The sequence below is a fragment of the Ceratotherium simum genome, chromosome 11 (assembly GCF_057802395.1).
Source record: "Ceratotherium simum simum isolate JZ-2026a chromosome 11, ASM5780239v1, whole genome shotgun sequence".
In the NCBI taxonomy this organism is placed as follows: domain Eukaryota; kingdom Metazoa; phylum Chordata; class Mammalia; order Perissodactyla; family Rhinocerotidae; genus Ceratotherium; species Ceratotherium simum.
Genome location: NC_141910.1, coordinates 75,214,580 through 75,236,287, shown reverse-complemented (window position 1 = coordinate 75,236,287; position 21,708 = coordinate 75,214,580). Strand labels below are relative to the sequence as shown.

General features: G+C 43.9%; 1 protein-coding gene across 5 annotated transcripts in view; it reads left to right on the top strand.

The window, feature by feature from the left end:
- SNTG2 (syntrophin gamma 2) overlaps positions 1-21,708 on the top strand; it is a 327,759-nt gene that overhangs the window by 238,856 nt on the left and 67,195 nt on the right. For all 5 annotated transcript variants that reach the window (XM_087437204.1, XM_087437201.1, XM_087437202.1 and 2 more), the window contains exons 12-13: positions 1,043-1,159; positions 18,979-19,050. In XM_087437204.1, coding sequence (XP_087293330.1) covers positions 1,043-1,159; positions 18,979-19,050 — 189 coding nt within the window. The remainder of the gene's footprint in view (positions 1-1,042; positions 1,160-18,978; positions 19,051-21,708) is intronic.

Here is a 21,708-nt window from a genome sequence, read left to right as displayed (position 1 = left end):
TAGCTTAATATTAGTTTGAATGCATGCACTGAATTGTTAAATTGTAATACTGTTTCCATTAACTTTTTGATTCATATTCTGATTAGTTATAGTTTATATTTTGTCACAAAATCGAAAGTATTTGATGCCAGTTATAAGTATCTAATATTTTTGTATTTATACTCACTGTTATTAGGATGTTGAACTATAAAGAAACAATCATTTTTTCCACATGTCAACTCTATGTTTACTATAGACATGGAAAATATATTAGCTATTTTTGCAACATCATAGACAAATCTGAAATAGTAACTCTAATAGAATGTAGCCAGCCTGGTGATCTAGTGGTTAAGATTCAATGCTCTCACCGCCGCGGCCCGGGTTCCTTTCCTGGTCAGGGAACCCCACCACCATCTGTAGGTTGTCATACTGTGGTGGCTGCGTGTTGCTGTGATGTTGAAAGCTCTGCCACTGGGATTTCCAGTACCGGCAGGGTCACCCATGGTGGGCAGGTTTCAGTAGAGCTTCCAGACTAGACAGACCAGGAAGAAGGACTGGCCACCCACTTCCAAAAAAATTGGCCAGAAACACCCTGTGAATGGTGGTGGAGCATCATCTGATATAGCACTGGAAGGTGAGAGGATGGCACAGAAAGACTGGGCAGGATTCTGCTCTGCTGCTATGCACAGGGTCTCTAGGAGTCTGAATCCACTCGATTGCACTAACAACAATAGAATGTAATTAAATACTGTGTTTAAATCTATATGGAATGAATAATTCTAATGCAATTGAGAAGTCAAAACTAAAAGCATGTAGAAACTCACATCTGGAACCTGGCCCAATACAGAACTGTGGACGTTTAATTCAAGATACGTCAGTTTCGTATCGTGTCTACTTGATTGGAGATTTGGAAATTGATCTCAACTTTCCCAGGTCCCCCAGTCTCCTGATTTTGAGGGTGCTGATTTAGTGGGGGACAACTTGCTTGCTTGTTCTGTCTACCCCTGCAACAGTGTGCTCTTAGTAAGGCTTGGTTTTTAATTGTAAAGGTTTCCCTCTGCAGGTTGTGCATATGGGGTGGGTCAACGAGCGACTGGAAGGCACCGACTCCTCTCAAACCTTCAGACCCAAGTTCCTGGCCCTGAAGGGCTCGTCCTTCTACGTTTTCAGCTCGCCTCCGGTAAGGGCGCCTTTGAGGTTCCCTGGGGAGGGGGTTGCTGACCGGTCATTCGTGTAGGAGAGCAGTGGTCACATCTGGTGTTGGGAGGAGGCCCTGCCGTTCTCTGCTGGCCCTGCATGGCTGGAAGCGGTCCTGCCTGTGGATCTGCTGGCTAATGCATTCATAAGTTAACTAAGCCATTTCTTTCTTTCAAGTCAAACAGCCGTTAAAATGGTATAGAGTTTTCCTGCTTAGAACATCAGCTGATACGGAGGTGGGGATGCAGAAGGCTGTATGTCTTAGAGCATCAGTTATATGATAGAAAAATCCAAAAAACAGGCAAAAGCCTTCTCTTCAGACATTTCTAATCTAATGGCCAAATAATGAAATTTAAAAAGCTCTTCTTTCCTTCATAGCTTCCAAGTTTTATTGAATCAACAAACAGCCTGAGATAGTAGGGTCCTGAATGCTATCATTTAGAATTCTATTTTCCAGTTCTCACCAACACCGTTCTCCCAAAACTGACCAAATCTACTGTGAGTGCCCTGCCTAGTTTATCAATTAAAGCAATTTCACTCTCCGTGAGAACTACAAACAAACAAGAAAACCTGAGAGCTTCAGGTGTCTAAAAAGTTGGATGCAAGTTACGTATACTGTTGATGGAACTTTCTGCCATTAAAAATAAATAAAAGGAGGGCCGGCCCAGTGGCGTAGTGGTTAAGTTCGCAGGCTCTGGGTTCGGCGGCCCTGGGTTCACAGGTGTGGATCCCCGGTGCGGACATACATACCACTTATCAGGCCATGCTGTGGCAGTGTCCCACATAAAAAGTAGAGGAAGTTGGGCACAGATGTTAGCCCAGGGCCAATCTTCCTCAGCAAAAAGAGGAGGATTGGCAATAGATGATAGCTCAGGGCTAACCTGCCTCACCAAATAAATAAATAAATAAAAGGATTTCCTTCTTTTTAAGGCTGAATAATATTCCATGTATGCATAAACTACATTTTCTTTGTCCATTCACCCATCAGTGGACATTTAGGTGTGTTCACATCCTGGCTATTGTGAATAATACTGCGATCAGTGAAGGTGGGAGTGCAGATATCTTGAGATCCAGATTGATTTTCTTTGGATAAATGCCCAGAAGTGGAATTGCTGAACCATATGATAGTTCTCTTTTTAACTCTTTTTTAGGAACTTCTATACTGTTTGCCATAGTGGCTGCACCATTTTACATTCCCACCAGGAGGGCACAAGGGTTCTCTTTTCTCCATGCTCTCGCCAATACTTATCTTTCACTTTTGGAGGCGATGGATATGTTTATGGCATAGATTGAGGTGATGGTTTCATGGGTGTATCCTCATCTTCAAACTCATCAAGTTGTATATTTTAAATTTGTACAGCTTTTTGCATGTCAATCATACCTCAATAGAGTGGTTTAAAAAAATAAAAGACAATAAAAGGACAAATCAGTCTTCACCTTCAGACATCAGGACAATAATGCACGTTTTCTTCTCATTGATAAGTTTAGTTTTTTTAAATAAGCTTTTCATTTTGGAGTAATTTTGGACTTATAGAAAAGTTGCACATACCGGTATGGAGAAGCCCTCCTCCTGGTCTCCCCAGATGTCAACCCCTTACATGTCTGTGGGATGTTTGTTAAAACTGGAAAATTACCAGTGGTGCAGCACTGTAACTAAACCACAGACTCTGTCAAACCAGGTTTTCCACTAAGGTACCTCTTCTGTCCCAGGACCCAATCCAGGAGACCACGTTGCATGTAGGGGCATGGGTCTTTGATAAGCCAGTGCTGTGAATTTACTGATGCTGAAAAGGTCTCTAAATATTTGCATAAGTAATCACTGACTTCTCCTCAAAACAAATGTAATAATGTACTTTAACATTTGTTGCTAAATATAATTTTATATGGTTTCATCTAACAAAGTAAAACAAAAATAAACACAGATAACGGCCTCAGTTCGGGCTGTGCAGTGAGGCAGCAGCCGACTCTGAGTATGATTGGTGAATCCCAGACGGGGCCATCAACAGTCAGTACTTGTTAGGCTCCCAGCAGAGGTGTCTCCCACGTCCGGTCACAGAAGGAAAATCGCCACCGGGCGGCTCTGCCCTCGCCTGACCTCATGAGGAGGGAGAGTGTCTCAGCTCCCCGCCATGTGGTTCCTACCTCCCGCTCAGCACCTGACGCGGGAGGCCCCGCCCCCTCTGAACAGGGAGGGGATGTGACTGCACGTCCCACACCACACACCCAAAGTCCTTTGCATTTTTCTTTTCTTGTTAACTGTTAAAGAGTCTCAAGGTGTAATTTTTCCCCACGTACAAAATTCTAAATTGTGAGAAATGCTTTAAGTATTTAATCAAATTTCTATAGCTGTTGGAGCAAACGGCAATTTAATTCACCTCCCATGGCAGTTTAAACTTCATGGACAGAAATTCTAATTTTTTGGGGGGTGGGGGTGCAGGAGATCTCCACAATCACGAGATGGATGATGTGATTTTTATTACTACCAGATTTTGCTTGTTTATTTTGAAGCCCCACGGCCGATTTTCTCGGCATTGACGCACGACACACACACCACATCATGGAGTATGTTCCCTGACCTCAGCTGCTCAGATTTGCCTGAAGCAAACCTCGCCTTTTACTACCATAAATATTGTGCTTAGAAATCTGAAATCTGTTCAGGTCTCTGCTCTGAGGAAAAGGACTGAGTGGTAAATGGAGGTGGAGTGGACGCTGCGCCCTCGCGGTGCACACCCTCGGCAAGTGCCCAGGTCCCTGGGACACACGTGGCTTTGCTGTCCCGCCCCGTCTTCGTTAGCACTGACAAGCCAGCCTCTATATTCTGCTCCTTTCTTTTCTCATATTTAGCTACATCTTCTAAATTACGGATGTTTTAGGGATCGCTAGAACACTCCACATCTTTTCACGGATACCTCACGCCTGCCTGGTGCTGAGTGACGCTGATGGCGTCTGCAGGCCTGAGTGCTCAGCTGACCTGGGGGAGCAGAAGGGGCACATGAGGGGTCTGCTGACTCGGGTCTGGCCCCTGCTCACCCCTCATTCGCTCTCCAAGCCTTGATTTCCTCAGTGGAACCAGGTGAGCTTTCCCAGTTCTGTTGCCAATAAATGAAGGTTTTGGTGATTCTTTTTCGGGACTGGAAGCTGCTCCTTGCTGCTGCAGCGAATCTGTGACTTTGTGCCCAGGAGCCATCTGCACCTTGAGAGCTTTCGCTTACTCTGTACATAACCCCAGTAAAGCGATTTAGCTTCCTTACAAGGGGCCATTAAAGTCCCGTATGAGCTGATAATTCCATCTGAGGGTTGGAGCCCCGTGTGGCTAGTGCTCCAGAAACTCCAGGAATTGCATCTTCTTAGTGACTTGGGACGGGCAGCACAGTCGCTCTCCCGCCGGGGCCTACTCGGATTGTTTTCGGAAAGCCAGGCGCTTTGCAGGAAGCTCCTGAGTGCTCAGAAGCAGCTTTCCCTTCAGGTGTGACGAATCCCGAGCGTTGGCTCCAGGCACAGTTGGAAGAAACCTGCTTTATCAGGTTTTTGTGTGTGTGTGTGAGGAAGATCAGCCCTGAGCTAACATCCATGTCAGTCCTCCTCTTTTTGCTGAGGAAGATTGGCCCTGAGCTAACATCCGTGCCCATCTTCCTCCGCTTTTTGTGGGAGCCACAGCATGGCCGGACAAGCGGTGCGTCAGTGCGCCCCCGGGATCCAAACCCCGGCCGCCAGCAGCGGAGCGCGCGCACTTAACCGCTACGCCACAGGGCCGGCCCCTTTATCAGGTTTTTATACAAATGATTTCTGGCGTAGGTGGATTTTCATTTTTCAAAGAAAAGTAATAGTGACTTCAGTTTACCACAGCCTGTTGCCCTGATATGGTATGACTTTGGCTTTATTTTTATTTTCATCTGCAGAATATTTAAATCCTCTAAAATATTAGGTGTCATGTCTCAGCATTTAAATTATATTAAAGTTCATAAACTTAGACCTGCTCTGCTTTGTTGTTTTAAAAGTTTTGACTGAGGACAGATGCATGGGCACTTCGTGGATCAAAAGGGAAGGTGGTGAGAAATACACTTTTCTAAAATGGGACACTTATTTTCCCAATGTCACTTCATAGGAATAGGAAAAAATCAAGTATGAAAGTAAAAAGAAGAGCTAATTTTCACCTGGGCAGCTAATATGTGTTTGGAAAATGTGCAATTTAACAGCTGTCATTTGATTTTGATAAATTAAAGCAGAGTTACCAACAAAGGGTTGTTGTGATCTAACTGTGGGTCCTGCGGGATGGAGGGACCCTAGGCCATCGCTGTCCCGTGGGCACAGGATTTCACTGTTGTCTCAAAATAATTATTATTAGAAGTCACTTCAGTTTCAAAAGGGTCCCAGTTCAGACCTTGAATGTCGTGTCCTCCCAAAGGGGGCCGACCATGGGTGTATCCTCGTGTTCATTTGCCAGCAGTGATTCGCACATGCAGATATGGCTGTAAAAGATTAATATGGACTCACCTCTTTTTCCACTAAATGCAAAGCACACTGCTCTCTCTGAGGTTCGAGGACCCATGAAGGGCACGTTAGCGAGGCCACCCTGCCCACAGTGGCTCTGATAGTCTGTGGCGCCCTGTCAGCCAGCTGCTGGGCCTGGAAAATGGAAGGACAGGAAGAGCTTATGAACACATTCACCAAAAGGCGCGTTCAAACTTTATTTCACTAGTAACAAGTCACATAATTTGCAGGAACTGTAGGAATTATTTGAGACGGGAATCATGCATGAATCAGAGATGGTTCCCTTCCTGAGCAGTGGGGCCGAGGCCTCGGCTCTCCAGCGTTTGAGCTGCAGAAGTTCCCCGCACGGGGAGGAGGCACCCTGCCGCTCCCTCAGTTCTTCTAATTAAAAGATCGGATCCTTTCCAGCCACATGTAATTGCTTCTTTCTCTAAAATGCCTGAGTGGCGTCGGATCAGAGGTCTGCCACTCCGGTTCCTCGTCACCCACGGCTGGGCAACGCCCTGGAAATGTGGGTCTGAGGGTTTGTGGGAGAGTTCAAGGTCACTGCGGCAAACAAGGCTCCCCTTGTGTTTCCTGCTTTTGCTCGTTGCCCCCAGGCCACCCCTCGTTCATGAGATTTGTGTGTGGGCGCCATGACCTGACCCCCCACGCACAGATAATGGAGTGACAGTTGTTCCAAGACCCAGAGGCGAGTCTGGAGTCACGGCAGGCGGGTGTCACGCCCAGTCGTCTGGGGGGTTGTTGGCCTCCCTGAGCCTCAGGTGCCCCACTTGCAGAGTGGTGTTTATAAAGCAGCCCCTGCCGGAGGGTGTGTGGAGAGAGAAGGAGAGCCAGCACGCAGGGCGCTCTGCACACCCCGCCTGTCAGGGTGAGCCCTCCGTGAGCGCAACCTCATGTCCCGTCCTCAGACACGGCTCCCCCACGGACACAAGGCTGGGTGAGTGCCCCCCGTGCGTGCACGTGCTCCTCTGCAGGGAGAAAGCCTCAAGGGGGGATCTCGAATTAACCAAGCTGAATTGAACTAAAATTCAGTCTCCTAGTCATTCTGTTCCCGCACGGCGCTTTCAAGTCTGCAAGTTATTTCTGGAGGAATCTGGAGGAGGTGCCAGGTCACTGATGCTTGCAGGGAACTGTACGTCCTCTTTCAGCCCAGGAAAGCTTGAGCCATTCACAGAGCCAGCCCCAGGCGGACCCGAAATTCCAAGTAGACCCCACCTGTCGTCACATCTCAGGGAACTCAGCGTGAAGAATGTGCTGGCATCTGCTGCCTCCTGTGGTTCCTCCGGGAACTTGCTCCCATAATTTGTGGTGAATTTGCCTGCTTATCTGGAAAAAAGTGAAACAACTGAACAACTGTCCTCGGTGTTCATTTGGGGCTTCTTGGTTGTAAACTGAGTCCCTCTTTACATTTGATTTTGAAATCATTCATTTAAAGAAATCCTGATGCATCTGAATCTAAATTTAAAACTGCTTCCTCTTCATACGTTGGTTTACAGCGCTCGGTTGTGGCTATAGAATTGGCTTCTTAATTTAAACGTACTTCTCCTTTGTGAAAATGTAGATGAACTTAGCCACAGCATGCTGGGATCGCTGGTGCTCAGATCCAGATGCTGGTGCGTCAGCCCCAAGGCGAGCATCCTGTTCCTGGGGTTGAAAACAGGGCAGGAGGCAGCGAGAACTGGGTGGGGGGCTGGAACGTGTTGAAAGCCACAGAAGCAGCTACTATATTGTGAGGCAAGTCACATTTCTCTTTGTTTTAGGACTCACAAACTATCACAAGAGTATAGGAACTGTCCACACGGTGGCCTGCTCGGTTCACGATGCGTCCCCACGCCCACCTGGCCAACTGCTGCCCACACACCCTCCGCTTCTGCAGTCACTAGAGGATTTTGCCCTGGTGTGTTGTGGTTTCTTCGTCATTTGAACTGTATGAAAACAAACGAACAAATAAACAACCCTGTGTGTTCCCTCTGGCAGCTTGGCACTACCCGTTCCAGACAGGGCAGCCTCTCTTGTCATACTCTCTATATCTCTTTCTTTCTGTCTGTCTGTCTGTCTGTCTTGCTCTGTCTCTAGCTCTTCACCTCCTCCTTTACCTAATTTCCAGTTCCTCAGAGACAGAGTTGCATCTTTGATATGGAGACAGACCTGTGCCTTACCTCCTCATAATGAAACACCGGCCTCCTCGTCTTTTCTGTAAGCTATCTGGTGTCTCGTTCTCCTTCCAGATTAAGGTGCTTCCCAGCAGGTGGTTCCTTTGTTCAGTTCTCACTCCTAACAATTTCTGCGGAAGACGACTTCCCACCATCCCCATTCTCTTCTCAGAGTCGTCAGCAGCAACTTCTGTTTCTTTATGGACATAAAGAAAAGAAAAGAGTGAGGCCATTTTGATGTGCTTTGGTCTGTGCTGTTTCTGGTAAAGGAACAGCAAGACCTTGGATGAGTCTAGGAAATCATTTTCAGTGTGATGTTGACACTCCATCTCCCAGACTTCTGGAAAGATTTCCAAGAGTTCATTCACATCTTTAAAGGTAGAAATGGCAGCTGTTCCATTTCTATTTTAATTAAATAAGGAAAACAGAGCAGTTTTAGGATTACAGTAAATTAGAGGGGCACAGAGATTTCCCATCTACTCCCAGTCCCTACACATCTGCAGCCTCTCCCACTATCAACGTCCCCCACAAGATGGTACATTTTTTACCAAGGATGAACCCACATTGACACATCATAATTACCCAGCGTCCGTAGTTTACATTTGGGTTCACTCTTGCTGTTGTACATTCTATGGGTTTGGACAAATGTGTAATGACATGTATCTATCACTATAGTATCATACAGAATAGTTTCACTGCCCTAAAAATCCTCTGTGCTCTGCCTATCCATCCCTCCTTCCCCCATCCCCTGGCAACCTCTGATCTTTTTCCTGGCTCCATAGTTTTGCCTTTTCCAGAGTGTCGTATAGTTGGAATCATATAGTATGGAGCCTTTTCAGATTGGCTTCTTTCACTTAGTGGTATGCATTTCAGGGTCCTCCAAGTCTTTTCATGGCTTGATAGCTCATTTCTTTTTATTGGTGAATAATATTCCACTGTCTGGAAGTCCCAGTTTATTTATCCATTCATCTACTGAAGGACATCTTGGTTGCTTCCAAGTTTTGGCGATTATAAATAAAATTGCTGTAAACATCCATGTGCAGGTTTTTGTGTGGACGTAAGTTTTCAGTCCCTTTGAGTAAATACCAACGAGCATAATCGTTGGATCATGTGGCAAGCCTACGGTTAATTTTCTAAGAAACCGCCAAACTGTCTTCCAAAGTGGCTGCACCATTTTGCATTCCCACCAGCAAGGTATGAGAGTTCCTGTTGTTCCACATCCTCATAGCGTTTGGTGTTGTCAGAGTTTTTGATTTTGGCCATTCTAATGGGTGTGTAGTCCTATCACATTGTTGTTTTAATTTGCATTTCCCTGAAGACTCAATGTGGAGCATCTGTTCATATGCTTATTTTCCATCTGCATATCCTTTTGGGGGAGGTGTCTGGGAAGGTCTTTCACCCATTTTTTACTCAGCTTGTTTGTTTTCTAATGGTTGAGTTTTAAGAGTTCTTTGTGTATTTTGATTAACAGTCCTTTATCAGATGTGTCTTGCACATATTTTTCTCCAGTCTGTCTTCTCATTCTCTTTACAGCGTCTTTCACAGAGCAGAAGTGTTTAATTTTAGTGAAGTCCAGCTTATCAATTATTCTTTCAGGGATCATGCCTTTGGTGTTGTGTTTGAGAAGTCATTGCCATAACCGAGGTCATCTAGGCTTTCTTGTTATGTTCTCTTCTAGAAGTTTTATAGTTTTGCATTTTACATTTAGGTCTGTGACCCATTTTGAGTTCATTTTTGTGAAGGGTGTAAGGTCTGTGTCTAGACTCCTGGTTTTGCATGTGGATGTCCAGTAGTTCCAGCACCGTTTGTTGAAGAGAACGTCTTTGCTCCGTTGTATCGCCTTTGCTCCTTTGTCAAGCAGCAGTTGACTATATTTATGGGGTCTGTATCTGGGCTCTCTATCGATTGTTCCCTTAATCTATTTGTTGTTTCTTTCACCAATACCACACCGTGTTGATTACTATAGTGTATAGTAAGTCTTCGAGTCGGGTAGCATTAGTGTTCTGACTTTGTCTTCTCCTTCAATATTGTGTTGCTTATTCTCGGTCTTTTGCTTCTACTCCTAAACTTTAGAATCAGCTTGTCAGTATCCACAAAATAACTTCCTGAGAATTTGCTATGCCAAGGGATGCTTCTTTTGGAATTTAATTTTCTTAACAGCGGGACACGACGTACTGGGTAAAAGCAACAGCAGCTGTATCTCGTCCTTAAAGGTGTGGTGAGCAGGGGGGACGCCTTCCACGGTCCCGTGATTACGCCTCAGGCTTTCGTGAGCCTGTGCCTCTGGACTGTGAGTTTCACAAGTGTGTCTTAGTTTTTTTCTTCCCTCTTCGGTGGGCAAGGATGACTAGAGGGGCTGGCATTGGGTATTTCCCTCCCCCAGGTCAGTTAGGCTCTGATAATACCCCAGCAGCTTACACTCCTTTAACTAGTTTCCCCTGAGGGCAACCTTGTTAAGAACAGAGTGCTGTGAGCTGTTTCAGAAGGGTTCCTTTCCTCATTTCCCAGCTGGAAGCATGGTGGAGGTTTTTCTTCCATATTTACTATGGAAACCTGGTCGAGCTCCTGGAGGTAAACCTCACCGTATTGTCACCCTGTGACTGGGTCCCCTGGAGTTTTTATCTCTCAGACTTGTCTGTCCTGAGCCTCCCACAATTCACTGACTACCGTTCCGCAGCAGTCCACTCTGGGCCTCTGCTCTGGGAGGACGTGCTGACCTGTGTTGATCTGTTGTCTCCCCAGTCTTGGGGGCAGCAGTTTGCCCTGTGTCCTCCCCTCTCTTGTGGACCCAAGAAGAGTTGTTGAGTTTTCAGTCTGTTCAGCTTTTTACTCGTTGTTAGGTAGGAGTGGTGACTTCCAAGCTCCTTACATGCAGAACTGGAAACATGATAACTTTTTAAATAGAAAAAAATTGAATTTTACCATTGCATAATGGTATCATGCTAGTTTAAAATAAAATGTTTTAAATAATTTTTCATATATTATCCAAAATAACAAAAGCATATTTTAGGGGCCAGCCTGGTGGTGCAAGCAGTTAAGTGCACGTGCTCTGCTGCAACAGCCCAAGGTTCGCCGGTTTGGATCCCGGGCGTGCACCGACACACCGCTTGTCAAGCCATGCTGTGACAGCATCCCATATAAAGTGGAGGAAGATGGGCACAGATGTTAGCCCAGGGCCAGTCTTCCTCAGCAGAAAAGAGGAGGATTGGCATCGGATGTTAGCTCAGGGCTGGTCTTCCTCACACACACAAAAAAGCATATTTTGAAAGGGGAGCTGGGAAGATTTTGTAAGACAAAGGAAAAGACTTACTCCACAAAACATTAGGGAAATAGTGGCTTAGTAGAATAGGTTGTAAATTAATAATACAAACTATGGGTTCTAAACACATCTTTCTGTTTACCAGCTGGGACTATAGGCACATTATTTACCCTCTTCAACAGTTTCTTCCATTCTTTGTCAGGGATAATAAATGCCAGCTGGAATGCCCCACAGGCCATGGTGAACACTGACTTAATTTATATATTTATTAATGTGTTTGAAAATTCTAATGCATTTGAATCTAACAGATGAAATTTTACTATTAATATTCAGCAACTTCTCATTGTAAAAGCAATACACCAAATATTATACTGCACAAAGTGGGGGTTCTCTGCCTGATGTGCATAAAAGAAATTATTACGGCATCAGCTTTTGAGAAAAGAAAAAGCTTTATTGTGAGGTCAACCAGCAAGGAGACAGGAGGCAATGCTCTCAGGTCTGTCTCCCCGATCCAGGGCTTGGGGCAAAATTTATGAGATGAAGGGCAGGGCCGTCTGAAGTGTGGAGATAGATGATAGGAGGTAGGGAGAAGTGAAGTAATTGATGATCTGCACAACCGTAGTCAAGCTTCATGGCTCTTCATAGGACCCATGTTTACAAAATGGTGGCCTTAGTATGACCTGAGGGTGGAGTTTTCAGCTCTTTGACATCAAAAGGATCACTTATCAGGCTTTTGTACAGGCCCAGTTGATGGGTTGGTGGTCTCAACCAGCCTGAACTGGACAAGGGGTCAACTCTTAGTTTGTGAAAAACAACTCTTAATCACTCTGTTGATAAGATGGGGTCAGTTGAACTGGTCCTAGAGTGCCCGTGGTTAAAATATAGTGAGTGAATTTATACCTATATATTTATATATATTTTTGTCTGGTCTTGGATTTTGTATCCTGAAGCTGGTGGCAATTTGCCAACATAGAGGAGGAGGAATATTCCTTTACCCTCTAGGTTCTTCTGGCTGGTCCAAGAATTAAATTGACATGAGACAGATTAACAGGAGAAAATGAAATTTAATAACATATATATGGGAGAAACCCAGGAAAACTGAGTAACTCACCAAAATGGCCAAAGCCACCACCTTAAATACCACCTTAATTAAAGACAGAGGAGGATGTTGGGGGTAGTGGTTTGGGACTTCAAAGGGGAAGAAAGCAAATCACATGGAGATAGAAAAGCAAATGTTTGGTAAACAAATGTTTGCTGGGCCATCTATAGACAATGGGACCGGAGAGAACTTTGATAAAAATGGGCCTTGCTAGGTGACTTCCTGTCCACCACACCTAGTTCATATTATACTATAGTTATCTATAGTGATAGCTCCTTCCTGGGACCGGCCTTCTATCTTAAATTCTTTTAAGGCAGTTAGGTGAAAGGTCAAAGTTTCTTTCTGAGTCTTTTGTTCTTAAAAATAATCAAGCCAAGACACACGTTTTGGGATGGCAAATTCTGATGCCCCACAGATGCACAGACAGAGGGTTGAGCCAGAGGAGGAACTCCGGAGTCTTGCCCCCCGGAGCTTAGACAGGTGCCTGGCTCAGAAGGAGGGACACTTTGTCTTACTAATGGAAACGAGCTCTCCTGGGAGAGGAGGGTCTCTGGTCCGTTTCCCTTTGGAACGTGAACCAGTGGCTCCAAAAGATGTACCTCTGCAGACGGCCTGATGGCTCACTGTCTCTGTCCTCGGAGTCTTTATCTGCTTGGTCACCACTCAGTCATCCTCCCCCAGGAGCAGGGATTTCACTCAGAAAGCTTGACTGCATTCACAGAGCCTTGTTTCTCAACACTTTGTGTCAGAATATTTAAATGAATTCTTAAAAGGCTCAAATATTCTGTGGCACATAATTTAGGAAAACCTACAAGATAAAGTGCTGTATTCAAGGATGGCTTCTGAGCTCCTTCAAGACGAGGGAAAGGGATGGAAGAAAGCAAAGGAGCCATGGGAGGAGCAGGAAGCCTGTGTTTTCCAGCTGAGTTATCCTGTGAAGGGGAGACAGGTGAGGTGGGCGCTCACCCTGGCTCTTTCCAGTCCACTAACAGATGCTGGAAAGGGGGGTTTCAGCCAGGACTCCCCGGGCCCTCTCACTCTCCTCTGTTACCCAGAAGAGTTATTTCTGATTTGCAGATTGGAGTCAGAAGAATAATGTTTCAGCTCTCCATGTTTTCAAACATCATTCAAATGTGTTAAAAAACAGTTATAAAATCAATTTTACAGCATTTTATAGCATTAACATATAAATTATATAGCAGTTGCCTATGAATATGCAAGAAATATTAGAAGCAATTTTAAGAGTGTCAATTAGGCAAGTATCTTCTATCATTTAAAAAATTTTTACCTGGAAAGAAATAATTTAAGTGAAGATTTGTAGACTGAAGAAATATTAGACAATTGTTTTTCTAATACGGCATTACTCTAGATCACCCCTGGGACTACATATTAAGGGTTCCACAATAATATTAAAAGATGCCAAGATATTGCATCTTATAGTCAAAAATTTCTGCTACATTTCAAGTCAAATGTGGTCAGATAAAATAGAAAATTATCAACTGTCATTATTTGGAAAAAATATCAATGGTATGTGGTTACAAAACCATTGGTCTTAGCTTTTACATCACGGAGTCTGGTAATTTCCTTTTTGTCATGTCCTAGTTGGAGATCGAGGTGTCAGCTCGGATCATTTTCCTTATCCTGGTTTCTGAGTCACCAGTAAGGATGTACGGATACAGTGGGTTGCATCCCATTCCAGTCACATAAAATCGTTTCTCTGAGGACAGGAAGGTACTGTAATGGCACAGAGTGCTTCTCTCCACATTTCTCTCTTACTACTAGGAGTTTTTACTCCTTTCCACAAAAGAAATGCGGTCCTGAAAACTAGAGAGTAAAACAAATCACGTTTGCTGCATTAGAGATCCCTTGATTTAAAGAAATCTCACCTCATGGAGCATCTAGTTAGCAAAATAAGGAAATTCTTTGTGTGTGTGTGTGAGAGGAAGATCGGCCCTGAGCTAACATCTGCCAATCCTCCTGGTTTTTTTGCTGAGGAAGACTGGCCCTGGGCTAACATCCGTCCCTATCTTCCTCTACTTTATATGGGACACCTCCACAGCATGGCTTGACAAGCGGTGCGTCTGTGCGCGCCCGGGATCCAAACCGGCGAACCCCGGGCCGCCGCAGTGGAGCGCGCGCACTTAACCACTTGCGCCACTGGGCCAGCCCCAAGGAATTCTTTTGTAGCGTGAATAATGACTATGCATCTGCTTTGTAAATATAGTTTTCTTAATTCACAATCCATCCTTCCTCTCTTTCACCATCAGTTTTTCTTCTTTTCTTGTTAAAAGGTATGAGTCAGGCTTTTTACCCTCAGATCGTTTTCTTAAAAGACCAGCACAACAGAGTTACCAAGAACACTAATGCACATAGGAATCACCCAGGAATGTTTTAAAACACAGATTCTAATCTGGTTGGTCTGGGGTGGACCTGAGATTCTACATTTCTGACAAGCTCCCAGGAGATGCTGAGGCTGCTGGCTCACATGATTTCACAGTTTGAGATTCCCTTTTATTACATCAATGGTAAATTTACTTAAAAGCAAAAATCAAGATCTCTGAGCCCCACACCAAACTTGTTAAATCTGAACAATTCAAATGATTGGGGCCAGGACTCTGCATCATAATGAGCTTCCAGGTGACACCTGGCTGTGCTCAGGTTTAGTACAAAACTCTAGGAATGTCGGACTTCACAACTTTAGTTTTGTCACTACACCACTGTCTATCAAACCTCCAATTCTGAACTTTTCATTTACCTTCTAATTGTATATATACATACACATTATATACAATATATACACATTATAATATAAATTATACATAAAATAAACTATATATAGTGTACATTATTATATATACATTACTTATAATTTTGAACTTTACCTTCTAATTCTATATATACACATTATATATTATGTATACAATGTATTATAATATACATTATGTGTATAATGTATATATGCATTAACTGTGTATATTATATGTGCACATACGCAGATAGAGATAAACATATACACACATTTCTTCACTTTATTGTAGCAGCTGGTCTCCCATTTGGACTAGTTCCTTAACCAGCTCGTTAGATTCTTATCTTAGTTATCTTGGAAATGGTCTTATCCTAAATCATCCCTATCTGTGAGATTGTTGTATTTAGCGTTGGGTTGTTATATCCTAGAAGGTTTCTAGAGCTATAACTAATAAAAATAAAAAGTGAAAAGAGCTCTGAAGGACATAGTTAATATTTTTGAGATAATTTGCTTCAAGAAGAAACTCAGAAGTACTTCATGGTGTGCTTTTGCTAAATTAAAGAAGTGTGCACATTGCATCCACATAGGGAAAGGGAAGGGTTTCATATTTGTGAAGAGGTGGAGCTGTGCCCTGCCAATCTGATTTTGCACCCTCCACTTCTGCGTTATCTGGTTGCGTTAACTAAGCGTTCTTCCCCCTGGGGCGCGCCCGTCTGCGCTCACCCCCCACGTGCCTGCTGTGCACAGGGCTCCGCTCCATACTCGGAGGGTCTGCTCCACAAGTGATAACTAACAGGAAAACAGCCTTGCCCAAGTGTCACATGAGGGAGAATAGATGGTGGAGCTGCTGGGACTCGGCAGAGGGAGGCACACCTGCCCCGGCCATCGGAAAAGGCATCTGAGGATGGTTGGTTGAGCCGAGTCTTTGAGAAGATGTGGACTTCAGGTAAACTAGACAGAGGGCAAGGAAGAGAAAGATCCACTTTCTTTTTAATTAATAGACTTTGTCTTTTAGATCAGCTTTAGGTTTACAGAAAAATGAGTGGAAAGTAGGGAGTTCTCTATACCCCCTCACCCTCCCATTATTATCATCCTCAGTAGGGGAGAGCATGTGTCACAATCGATAACCAGTATCCACACATGGTTAGTAACTAAAGTCCACGTGGTCCCAGCGCGGCTCCCAGCAGCCCTCAGGGTGGAAGCATTTTCCTCAGTCTGCAGAACAGACGGTCCCATCCTAGGAGCCGAGCATCTCCTCAGTCTCACCTGTGTCTCTGATGGGGCACGTTCTCCTCCTGAGTCAGTCCTCGGGCTCAGAGGATGAGATGCACGGATCCCCCCCCCAGCTAGAACAGTCAGACTCCTCCGGAGCTCGTGAGCTGGGGGTAGAGAAGGGCAGTCCCCCGGGGGGAAAGAGAAGTGGCCATTGGCAAGAAAGATGAAATGGAAGGGGGTGGCGCAAACCACAGGTGGCCACCACAGACTTATAGAAGGCAGGTGCTTAATAAGAATGGTATAAACGTAGACTGAGGAGGAGATAGGGCTGAAGTCTGCAAACAGTGAAAAGCACAGCCTCTTTCATAGGATCTGACTCTGGAGGCTGTTCCGCCAGATACTGATAAGGAGAGACGCGTTCAGTGTAATACAGCACTAAAATACAGTGTACACAAAGTGCATGCATCACTGCACTGTTATAGTGGAAAACCCTAGAGCAGTCCGCAATGCCCATCACAGAGGTAAGGCTTACAGACAGGTGAATCCACACACTGAAATTCTAAACAGTCATGACAGTCACATTTCTGAAAGGTATCTAAAGAAGTGGAAAACACTGGTATTACAAACTGTATCTGGAAAGCATCACATCATGAATATGCATAACGTATATTTACAGCAACCAGTCAACTGTTGGGGAGGATGTGTCTGAATAGTGTGCTTAGTGATTCTTTTTCTTTGTGTTTTCCAGATTCCCCCCAAATAAGCAGCATTTTCATAACTGGGAAAGTTAAAAATTGTGTCTACGTGTTCACTTTCTAATCCTACAAAGGTACCTTAGCTCTGACAGCCCGTGTGCTGTGAAACTCAGCCGGCGGGGGGACCTTGAAGAGAGAGAGGGGTCAGCTGTAGGGAGTCATGGGGTCATGAAAGTCCAGGAGCGACACTCTTATTTCAGGCGTCACACAGCACTGCTGCCCGGTTCCCACTGCCCTCAAGGAAGAGGCTCGACCCCTTCACTTCTACTCCGAAATTAGTACCTGGGAAGCCTCGGCTAACTCTAGATCCAAAAATAACCTTCAAGTTATCCCTCTAATTGACCCTTCTCGCTTTTATGTCTTACCTTTTTCCTATTTTTAATCTTCTTCTCCTCTTTTTATTTTACTTGTTTATTTATTTATTTTGAGGAAGACTGGCCCTGCGCTGACATCTGTTGCCAATCTTCCAGTTTCTTTTTTCTCCCCAAAGCCCCAGCACGTAGTTGTGTGTCATAGTTGTAGAGCTGTAGCTCTTCTATGTGGGACGCGGCACATAGAGTAGCTCTGCGCCCAGGATCCGAACTGGGGAACTCAGGCTGCCGAAGCGGAATGCATGAACTTAAGTGCTATGCCACCACCTGGCCCCTATTTTTTATCTTATAAATCACAGTAGCAGTGAGTTAACTCTGGAGCATTAAACATTAAATGGCAAGTTATTAGTGTAATTTTCACATCATTAGCTGACTATTTGGTGAAGCATTCTGATTGTGGTGGCTTTAAAGTGACTGTGTCTTGGGTATTTTATTTGGTGGCGTGGTTACCAGAAGGTCACCAATTGACTAAATACGTGGTCATTTCAGTATTTCAAAGACACAGTACAGTGAACATTGGATTTTCTTATTTATTTTTTATTTTTATTTTTAATAGTTGAAAAGTAAGTGCAAGGCAAACAACAAAAAGTCCGAATTTGTTACACTGCTATTTCAGATTTTTCTACATGAAATATTTTGATTTAGAGATCATATATGTGAACATGAATTGTAAACCTTAAAACATCGTTCAAAAGTTGGATAATTTTGGGGGCCGGCCCCATGGCGTAGTGGTTATGTTTCTGCACTCTGCTTTGGCAGCCGGGGTTCACTGGTTCAGATCCCAGGCTCGGACCTATACACTGCTCATTCAAGCCATGCTGTGGCAGCATCCCATATACAAAATAGAGGAAGATGGGCATGGATGTTAGCCCAGAGACAATCTTCCTCAAGCAAAAGGAGGAAGATTGGCAACAGATGTTAGCTCAGGGCCAGTCTTCCTCACCAAAAAAAAAAAAAAAGTTGGATGATTTTGATCATTATTGTTGTTAAAATAGTGGTGAACTATAATATCAGACCAATCAAAAACATGTTCAATTGAATTGATAAGCTAATAAATTTTCTGTTCATTTCTGAAATAGAGTTGACTAGTGGGTTTATTCCTAAAGAGCAGGACTATAAACACAAGGTTTTTGTCCCAGGGTCACACTCCAGCAAATATATCAGTTTCACATGCAAACTCATTACCCTCTTAAATTCTCTAAATTTAACCTAAAATTAGTCCTTAATTTAATGTAACAGGAATCCAAAATGAATTCCTAAAATCATGCCCAATTGTGTATAATAGATGAGTTCCTACATCCCAAGTTCTTGTAACAATAATGTATCTAAATATATTCATCCCACACACCAACAGAGGTGAGCATGGATTGCTCATCAGCGTCCTCAGCAGCATGTGGTTTGGCGTTCCAGCTGTCCTCACAGCTCACATTGAATCACTCCATTTTTGTAAATTTTTAAATTCTCCAACTAAAAGTAATATGTTTCTTTTCGTGTATATTTTTTAAAAATTCCAGCTTTATTGAGGTATAATTGACAAATAAAATTGTAACATATGTAAAGTGTACAACGTGATGATTTGATGTACTTACACATTGTAAAATGACTCCCACTATCAAGTTAACTACCACATCCGTCATCTCACATAGTTACCTTGTGTGTGTGTGTGTATGAGAATGATTGTTTTATGTATATGTTTTATATTTCTTGCAGGTGAGCACATTAGACTGGGTACGAGCAGAAAAAATCTATAACCTCTGTGAGGTACGATTTAAAGTTCACAAGGTAGGTATCCTTTGCACTTTAGACAATTTCATATAAATGAGATGTCCCTTTAGGTTTAACGAGTGAGAAAAAGATTTGTTTACCACCACCCATTGAAGTAAAATAATGTGAAAATCTAGATTCATCCCACCATCCTATCCTAGAAGTTGATATCCTATTGCTCATTGGGTGGATGGATGGATGGATGGATGGATGGATGGTGTGTGTGCACACTGGGGAGACTGTGTTTTAGACACTTCCAATTACAATAATGTATTCCAGGAACTTCAGTTTGCTATTGTTGCTGCTGTTGATTTTAACAAATCAGATACAAATCTGTGTGCTGAAAGCTTTTTTATTTAACCCTGGCCTGAGCTGACCAGAATAATTAATCAAATAATTCTACTCCTGTCAGAGGGAAAGTGCTCATTGGCTAAGAAAGGGCAAAGTTTTATCCTTAGTGTTAGTATCGTGCTTTCAGAATAATCCAATTTAGTTGGACATTTCCAAAGTAGTTAATCCATGGCCACAAGTCAATTTTCCTGTTTCTGCTGGGATGACCCCTCATCATGTATTGACCGCTCTGTTCTAACAAGGACTCTCGGTGTGGGAGGAGGTCAGGGTTTCCTGGGGAGCGTCCCTGTCACTCATGCTTGCTGGCTATTGCCGTGTGTCAACATCTTAGAGATAAAGATAACTGGATATTTAAGTGCAGATCCACCAATTTGAGCAAACATGGCAACTCAGTTATTTCACTGATAAAGACTCTTAGCAAACCTCAGGCTTGGAGAGAACTCATAATAACACTAAATTATACAAAGATGTTGAATCTGAGGTGGAAAAATGTGGGAAAGAAATTGTCACTAAGGGAACTTACGGGAGGAGTAGATTATTATTTGCCAAGTATTCAGCCTGCCATCACCACCCTGAAGGGGTTCACTTCCCACCCCATGGAGGTCAGGCCTGACCTCGGGATTTCTCTCCTCCCCTGGGTGTTCCCAGCTGTGACTTGAGCCTAGGCTTGTGATGAGGTTTCGTCTCTTGTTCTCCCGCTGCTGCTGTGAAAGATGACAGGTTGTACCACCCGACCATGGAGGATGGGAGACACATGGGTAGAGCTGCACCACCTCAGGACCCAGACCATCCAGCCTGGGTCAGCTGAGGTCTAGCTGACCACAAGTGCAGCGGCAGGAAACAAATGCCACTGCTGAAGGCCACGGAGGTTTTGTGGTTGTCTGGGAAGCAGGAAACACTGATGCACTGGCTGACCACACAGGCTCTGAATGAGACTTGAGTGTAAGCCCTGACTCCATCACTTGACAATTTACTTTGTTTCTTTAAGCCTCAGTTTCCTCATCTGTAAAATGGGGGCAGTAATAACCCGTTTATATTCTGTATTTTAGGATACTCTTTGCAGGTGTTGTGTTACTTAGGCGGGATAATGACTACACACCCTCGCCATAGTCAAGTGCTTACTGAATGCAGCCTCTTGAGGTCATTTTTGAGGTTCCTGACCTCGCTGTTCTCTCTCTAGCACCTCAAGTCCGGGTGACACATGTGCGGGTGGTTCTCAACCTTGTCTGTGCCTCATCTGGAGGGAGCTTTAAAAAGAAAAAACTAAAGATGTCATTTTGTTAGAGATGCAGCCCAGATAGCTGTATTTTTTTTAAGCTTCCTGGTAATGTTAATATGTAGCTGAATCTGAAAACTACTACTATGCACCATGTCATATCTGTTGTGAAGCAATTCCTTGTGAATAAATAACATTTTATTGCACTGATAAATTCCTTGGAATCATTAGATGTTAAGTGAGATAGAGCCTTAGTGATCAGAAGTGTTGTTATATCAGCACTATTAACAAAAACGTGAGGATATTCATTTGCTGTGACAATGCCAGTAGAGATGGTAACAATTGTCTTTAATTATACCTCCCTTATTTGTTTCTTCTTTAAATGCTGCCTTTTCATCTCCCTTCCCACAGTGATGGAAACTCATTCGTTCAATTATTAACTCGGGCACTAAAACCTAAAGCCTGGGAGAGAAAGAGAGAGAGAGCTTTTGTCTCTATGTTCGTGATCTATTGCTGAGAAGCAAATACTCCAAAACTTAGGGGCTTAAAACAACACACATTGTCTCACAGTTCCTGTGGGTCAGGAGTTATCTATCCCACAGTCGCTCACACTGAATCAAGGTTTCAGCCCAGAGTCCGTGGTCCCAACCAGCACTGCACCGGGGAAGGGTCCGCTTCCAAGCTCACTCACATAGTGTCAGTAGAATTCAGTTGCTGGAGGATGTTGGACTGAGATGCTTGGCTCCTTGCTGAGTTAGCCAGAGGCTGCCCTCGTATCCTGGCCAGGCCACCCGCTCCATCAGAGACAACCCATCACTTTTGCCATATTCCATTGGTTAAACACAAGTCACTAAACATTTAGATAGGTAGGTAGGTAGGTAGGTAGATAGATAGATGATAGATACATAGGTAGACAGATCTATATACCTCTATCTACCTATCTATATCTCTATCTATATATCTATATCTATCTATATATTTATCTATAGCTATATCTATATCTATATTTATCTATATCCATATCCATTCAGGATGAGGCCAAAGGAAGCTCACCAGACAGTGTTGGCTACAGCAGGAAAGGGGAGCAGAGGTACTGGGAGCCCAGGTTG